General features: G+C 41.3%; 1 protein-coding gene and 1 long non-coding RNA gene across 2 annotated transcripts in view; one reads left to right on the forward strand and one right to left on the reverse strand.

Moving 5' to 3' along the window:
• The window catches only part of LOC120720121 (ribonuclease inhibitor-like), a 59,731-nt gene extending 53,976 nt beyond the window's left edge, over positions 1 to 5,755 (forward strand). Inside the window, exon 5 of the mRNA XM_040009753.1 lies at positions 3,959 to 5,755. Coding sequence (XP_039865687.1) covers positions 3,959 to 3,962 — 4 coding nt within the window. The 3' untranslated portion in view covers positions 3,963 to 5,755. The remainder of the gene's footprint in view (positions 1 to 3,958) is intronic.
• On the reverse strand, positions 4,735 to 6,698 carry LOC120720122. The gene is made up of 2 exons (XR_005692802.1): positions 6,350 to 6,698; positions 4,735 to 5,598 (listed from the first exon to the last, which is right to left on the reverse strand). It is a non-coding gene; the product is annotated as an uncharacterized LOC120720122 (long non-coding RNA).
• Between the last annotated feature and the right edge of the window lie 1,105 nt (positions 6,699 to 7,803).

A 7,803-nucleotide genomic window follows, 5' to 3' on the forward strand; every position in this document is an offset into this window, starting at 1 on the left:
AGTTGCAGCTTAACAAACACCGTCGGCCATAACATTTTATTACAGCTATTATTAAATGGAGAGTCCTCTTCACACACTGGGGTTAATTATGAAGCTCCACAGGCTTCTGTGCAAAGACCAGTTCTGTTTACATTATACGTGCTTTAGAAGGCATAGCATAGCACAGGTCAGCTCAGCAACATCTCGACTTTGGCTTGTTTTTTCTGGTTAACGTAATTTAGAATTAAAGTTTAGTGTTCTTAGCATTTAGGATGGCCGTGGCGAGTAACTCAAGTGCTGTAAACATTTCATGAAACCTCATCAAAAGTTATCTGAGTTGGAAGGGTGGCTGTTAATAAGCCATTCTTAAGGAAGGAGAACAGAGAAAAATAAGGCTGAGGTGTGCCAAATTACACAAGAAATTGACTGGAAAAAGAAATCAGCTGTAATATGGCTTATGGAGTAATGAATCCAAATTTGAAATATGCATGGAAGAGGTCCAAAGAGAGATACAACAGTGAATGTCTATAGCCGTCTTTAACACAGCGTGGATACTCTACCGTGCTTTGAGGCTGGATTCAGCCAGTGTTGTTGGAGCTCTTATCCAAATTAATCAAATTATGAATGTAGAAAAGTTCCACCAGATTTTGATCGACCATGTATTACCACGTAGTGTCTGATTGGCAGCAACTTTCAGTACGACAATGATCGCAAACATACTGCCAATGTAGTCAAAGTATGCCTGGATGAAACAACGCATCAGTCATGGATTGATCTCTCCAGGGTTCGAACCTCAAGATAATCGAAGCGGTGTGGGATCATCTTGACAGAAAAGAAAACAAAAGGCAGCCAGCATCCAAAGAAGAGTCTCGGATGTCTTTCAAGAAGCCTGCAGAACTAAGAAATTACAAGAAAGCTTACCTATTAGAGTTTAAGCTGTGTTGAAGAATGAAAGGCAGCTTTAACTGAACAAAAGGGGGAAAAAAATCCCACATTGACAGCTATCTCTGAGTGACGTGTCCCTGACAGGCTGACTGTAATTTTCTGAACCATGGGTACAGTGGAGAATTATTAACAGGTACGGATCTGGTTCCAAGGAAACTAATTATTGTAGACACAAAAGTCTTAAGATAGTAAGTTACATAAACAGCTGAAGTCCCACTACTACTATATTCAGAGTTTATCTATGCAAGCGTGTGTGTGTGTGTGTGTGTGTGTGTGTGTGTGTGTGTGTGTGTGTGTGTGTGTGCAGTCGGGAGAGTTGGGGTATCCAATTTTTTTTTTTTTTTTTTTGATTGCCTTCTTGCGAACGCCGTCTGTTTTCCACATTCTGCAACGGTAAAATACGACTTTGAGGCGGATATTTGTTTTACCAAATGGGCAACAACAGTTGTTCTTGGTAGTGACAAAACTCGTCTCATGGTTGACTCTGAGAAAAAACTCTTTCCCACAGAGGGGAATAAACTTATTTGAAAATGAGCTTTTTCCACTAAGACTTATTTTATTGGGAGATGTACGGAATTATTTACCGGGTTACAAGCAATGATAATATCGGCTGTTGACTCCTCAGCGTCATCATTTTCTGTCTATTGAGAAAACCCATTGTAAAAGTAATGAAGAAAAAAAAACTCTTCCGCCGTCTCACTCCTCCTTGACCCGCGGTGTGTGTGTGTGAAACAAGATCGCCTGTCACGGCAATTATGGTTTGTTTTTCAGTCTCTCAAAAGGAAAAGTAGTATTCACTAAGGGATATTTATTCGTTTTTTACACATAGGCAGCCTGTAGGTTACAAGCGGATAGAAAGTTCTTCTTTTCATCACAAGCTATGGTGTATCTTAAAGGTTTTCTTTTTACTGCGTCTGTATTATAGGAAAATAAAATACTATTGAAATCTCTACAGGAAGTCACTCTTTATTCCCATTAAGAAATACAGAGAAAATCGTCATAATATTGAAACAGAATTCAGACTATGAGTTTGCGGAAAACTAGCTGCCGCTCTGTCTCTCTATACAGCACAGAATCAGCTGCTGCATCACCGCTGTGCTTCAGGAACCAAACCCCTCCCCTCATGTTTATGGAACATGACGCATCAGGTCTGAAAATGACTAGACAATTCCGGAGTATTTCCGGAAGTGTCATAAGGTCCGGATCGAGGCCTTCCTTAGTAAATATGCTGTATTTGAATATGGCATATTCAAAGCCTTCTTCTTTGGGAGAGCAGATCTCATCGGACACAGGAGAGCTGCTGGGCTGCAGAAGGAAATCCATCTTGTGTGTCTGAGGCTTAGAAATTGTGACGCCTCCTCTCTGCTTTTATTCTCCTCCCTCTAAAAACTTTTTTTCTTTTTTTTCCCAACAACAGGTGGCGCGCTTCCGGAGGTTTCCCCCCTCCCTTCTCAGGATGCAATTCGACACGCTTAGCGACAGATGGCGCGCTTCCGGGGTTCGCCCCCCCTTCTCCGGATGTCGGGGGTTTCCCGCCCCCCCTTCTCCGGATGCAATTCGTCACGGTCATTACTCGCTTCCGGGGGGGGGAGGGGGGAGGTCAAAAGGTCATGATTAGGGCCATCAATCACTTCGGATTAAATTTTGTCATAAACCGTATGGGAGTATCTCTCTCTCATTTATTCCAGTTTAGTTTACAATGATTTTAAAGTAATGTGGAACGATTCATGTTCATGAGCTGTTACAAACACAACTATTGATTTGTCTATATATGGTCGGACTACAAGGCTTGTGTTGAGGCTCTTGGAATAATGTGTGAATTACAGCAAGAAATGATGGTTTTCCATTTTACCAAAGTGGAATAAAATCACCACAGCAAAGAAATAATGTTATTGTCTGCAGCTAAAATATATGGTGAACATGGTTTTATAATAATGTGCAAACACAACCTCACTCTGCTCTATACGAGGAGCCAACCACAGCTGTCCGGGTCTTCATCCACCACCTCCACCATCTTTGCTCATCATCATTCACTTAATTGCTGATTGGTTTAAATCAAACTCCATTACAGGTTCAACTCCATTATATAACAGCATGTTGACTTTGGATCTGGTGTGCAGTGCCACCTTAAAAGATGAGGAAACTAAGAGATTACAAAAAAAGAAGTGGAGGAGTTAAAGAGCTGCAGCAGATTAACAGTTTCTGACAGTCATGTGTTAGAAATAGGACGATTAGATGAGCTGAGGGATCCATCTACTGCTCAGTGAAGCCTCATCAGAAACAGTCTCAGTGGAAGGATGGCTCTATTGTTAAGGAAGGACACAGGCAGAAAGACTGGCGTCTGTCACACAGGAACTGGACTGAAAATCAGCTGCACATATTCATCAGGATGTGCAAACATATTATAGGTGTGGAATTCAGGACAGTACCATCAGAAGTTGATCCACTGTGCAAATGTCTGATTGGCAGTGGCTTCATTTTTCACTGTGAACAAACTGCTAATGCAGCATCACAGGACGTCAGCCATGGATTGGCCTCCCCAGACCTCAACATTACTGAAACATCTTAACAGAGGATGGAAACAAAGGGAACCAACATCCAAGAAAAGAGCTGCTGCTGAAAACTTCCTCACAGAAAACACAAACAAGCTTGACTAAGAGACTCCAGGCTGTGCTGAATTATAAAGGTGGACTGACCTCCAGGGTCCTTAGTATCATATAAGCTCAGTTTGTGTCTTATATACTTTCCATTTATATAACAAAATATATAGAAAGGAGGGTGGTTTAAGATGTGTGTAGAGTTTTATTCATTATCTTTAGACAAACAAAGAAAGCACCATCCATTCATCTTCAGTCTGTATGAAAAACAGGGGAAAGGTCAAATTAAAACTGAAATTCCTTTCACAATAAATCCATAAATAAGCAAAATAAAACATAGAAAAGTGTTTAAACCCACTTTTCCATAAAGCTGTCAATAGGAAATGTTCCAGTAAACATGTCTGTGTTTCTGCTGTTTTCCTTTCATGCGTCCACAGCTGACAGGTAACCCTATTGGAGTCGCCATAGTGACGGGTGGCGTCTCAGCTTCAGCGTGTTGATGGGCACAGCCATGGTTACCACAGCTGGAGTTGGTGTACGGCGAGCTGTGAGAGGACAGAGATGGAGAACGCACATTTAACTCTTTAACAGGAGATACGTTACGACTAACAGACGACTGCTGTCTACATGATGTCTTTGCAGCCCTTATGCTACATGTTACACAACTTTTCTTCATGCCAACAAGACTGAGGTGCCACATAGTCGACACATACAGCTGATTATGATGCATGTTTTACTATTGCTATGTTCACATCATCTGCTTGGCTTTATTACTGAGAGCCTGGAGATCCTCTGACGTGTGCATGGCTGATGTGAAGTATGATTAGTCCTACATGACATCAACAACAGAGGCAATGAAAGCTTTGTTGTTAACAGGTTGTAGGTAAAGTCAAATGTCTACTTCTACACTTGTGTTGGGTAAAGTTCTTCTCCCTGCAGCAGATTTATATCTGTGCTTTCACAGGGCGTGATGTGGAGCTCAGCGCTGAGGTGCAGGTCTCCTTGGAGACGGCATCCTGGCTGAAATATTATCATGCTTCCAAAACATTTCAGCTTTTATTTTGAAAGGAACAAGACTTGAAAACAAATCCCCTTCTTCCTCTTTGTCTTTGTTCTTCAGAGGAGTGTCACCTGGACAAACTCAGGGCTGTTCTAGAGCCTTTCTTATTATTTGACTCCATAGAAATAAAACTGAATGGAATCAAACAAAAACTCCCAAACAGCTGAAACACTTTGCTTTATTCTCTTTTTTAACAAATACGTTGAAGTCCATCCATAACAACACAGCTGAGATCTCCTTTGTAATCAAGTGTTTACATCCTTTGTACAGATCTGCATACAAAACAATCATTTACGTCCCACAGAAGTCTAGTTACACGTAACTATACAAGAACTGGTGAATGACAGAAACATAAGACACATGATCACAGGTGATAACAAAAAGAGAAAGAATTCATGTGTTAGTGATGTTTTTCAGCCCTGATGGCTCATGTTGGAGAAACAAGCTGAGGTACGTGGAAAGTTCACACACACAAGTGGGCGTGAGCGCACACACAGAGAGAGAAACACAACTGAAGCATCTGTTTGCTGTTTCTGCTTCCATCATCTCTGCTGCTGTGTCAGGCTGGGCTCTCTCAGTGACGTGGTTGAGGTGAAGTATGACGAGTATCCCTGATTCAGTCCATGGAGACAAAGGGCAAAGAAAGCTGTTGTTAACAAACTCTATGGTGATGTGGCATTTAGCTCTGACTCTACGCTCTGCTGAATCCTTTGAACCTGCTGATCAGTAAAGCTCTACGTGCTGCAGCAGATTGACCTCATCTGTGTTCACAGGTGTGGACCTCAGCGCTGAGGTGCAGGAGACTTTCATTCAGTTCTCCCTGCAAACAGCATCCAGCCTGGAAATACTGTCATCTTTCCCACAAATGGTGCTCTTATCTCAGAGAAGAAGTCTGATGTAAATAACTGCAATCAACAGTGATGTTCTGCACAGATCACTTTTCCATTTTGCTCTCTAGATGAGTCCCAGCTGCCTGACCTTGTGTCCAGGTGATCGTCTCACTGAGGAGCTTTTGTTCTGAAAATCTCACGTCCATCACCTGTTTCCTTTTTACTATCTCTGCTCTTTCTTTATTCACAATGCTCATAATATCACACAATTATATTCATCACCTGCATGTTTTTATCCACCTGCTGTTAGAACCAAACAAATAAAAAGGATGAAAAGCCTGAAATCCTTTGATTTATTACATTTGAAACAAATATGAGAGCATCCCTAACAGCACAGCTGACACCTTTGTTTTAATCAAGCCTTTGTTTCTACACACTTGTAAAGATTCATATACAAAACATAATAGAATAAATCAATATAAAATACACATAATCACAAAAATGCAGCCATGTTGTGAGTTTGCATGTAAAAACATGCATGTTTCCCTTTGTACAGGCAGATTTACAGCAGACAAAGCAACACGCTGATCGACTTTGACCGCTGCAAAAACAAAATACCCACCAAGTCTGAAGTCGATCAGAGGAACTGTTGACAGACTGACAGACATACAGATGCTTGATTCATTAGTGCAATTAAATGTTCTTCTTTAGCAGCATCACTTCATGTGTTTGTGTTCCAGGAATAAAGGTCTGTTTAAACTGGACGTCTCCTCAGCATCACTCGTGCTGTCGTGGTTTCAAAGCTGTGCAGAAAGAATCTGAGGGATGATACAGAGGTGACCAAAGTTACAAACATCCAGCTGTGCTGGAAATGTTTGCAGAGCTCCAAACTCTTTGGCTTTCTGCAGAGCAAGTATGGAAGAAGCACCTGAGCTAACTTCAGTTTAGACGATATGAGGAAAAATGCTGCTTCCCAAAGTTTCCTACAAGTATCCAGTTTATATTTAGAGAAGCGAAGGCTCTTTATCCTGACAACTACTCCCTGGTGGATCCCTGTCCTGTGACAGCAGCAAAGACTGTGTATCAGTATCATCAAAGCCACTTCAATAACCAGTGTTTAAAGCTCTCTAGCAGATGGACTTCAGTGGCAGCAGCCTCTGTCTGCTGTGTACAGAAGGTTCTCTGATGAAGCACACAGCAGATGCTGCACTACAACAGCAGCAGCAGCTCAGCTTCAGTTTGCTTCGACGCCCTTTTTGACCTGTGAAACAGCAGAAAATGAAACATTTCAACACCCGTTTGTTACCGTGAGCTATTCTGCTGTTTTTCATCATTTCACAGGTGAAATAAAATCACATTTACTTCCTGTAGGAGTGATCGTGTCCAGCCTGACTGAGACCATGTGCTCCATCCTGCACAGGTAATAAACCTCTGACATAAAGGGCTGTCAAGTAGTTTTAGACAAATGGGGGTAAAAGAGACGTTAAAAGCTTAAAGAGAAACTACATTTCCTAAGAACTGTCTGACGTTCACCTCTCACTCTCAGAAAGTATTCAGACTTTCTTTGATTCACTGGTGAGATAAAATGCATTTCTTGGACAACATGACTTTGATATATTTGTTTTCCAGGAGCAAAGGTCTGTTTATACTGGCGAGCAATGCAGGCAGGAGGACTCTTTACACTGTGACTGACTAATCAATCTCTTCATCATGACTTCTGCTGTCGTGGTTTTAAACCTGCGCAGTGGAGAAAAGAAGCTGAAAGAAGCTTCCTGCAAGTATCTGACGTGTCTTTAAAGAACTAAATCCTCCTCATCCTCACAGATACTCCCTCCTTAACCAGTTTCTTAAACTAGCTAACAGGTGGAGCGACACCACTGCGTACCAAAGGTTATAAAGTTAACCACACAGCAGACACTCTTGGTGCGTCAGCTGTGTGGAATCGAGTTGTTCCTGCATTAATACACATACTGAAGTAACTGCCATGAGAAAGGTGAACTGAAGCTTTGATGCTAAAGCTAAGAACCTTTTGTTCACACTGGCAAGTGTTCAATGTTACCATTTATGCCCGTTTATTAATAAAGTACTTTTAAAACAGCAGCAGGGCTGACAAAAGTGCAATAAAACCAAAAATCTATGAAACAGCAAATAATGAAATATTTTCATTTCAAGACCTTTTTATTAACTCTTCTCCGGCCTTTATAGCACATTTACTTGTCTTACACTCTTTCAGTTGATATGAGTGACCAATATCTAATTCATTAGCTCACTAGTGCTTTACTGTTATATTCAGTCTGCTGACTGAGATCAGGTGACATTAAAAACATCGCTAGTGAATGAAATGTGAAAACAAAAATCATTGTGATCAAAGCTCTCTTGTTTGCTCTGAGGC

The sequence above is a fragment of the Simochromis diagramma genome, unplaced genomic scaffold, assembly GCF_900408965.1.
Source record: "Simochromis diagramma unplaced genomic scaffold, fSimDia1.1 OVJJ01000559.1, whole genome shotgun sequence".
NCBI lineage: Eukaryota > Metazoa > Chordata > Actinopteri > Cichliformes > Cichlidae > Simochromis > Simochromis diagramma.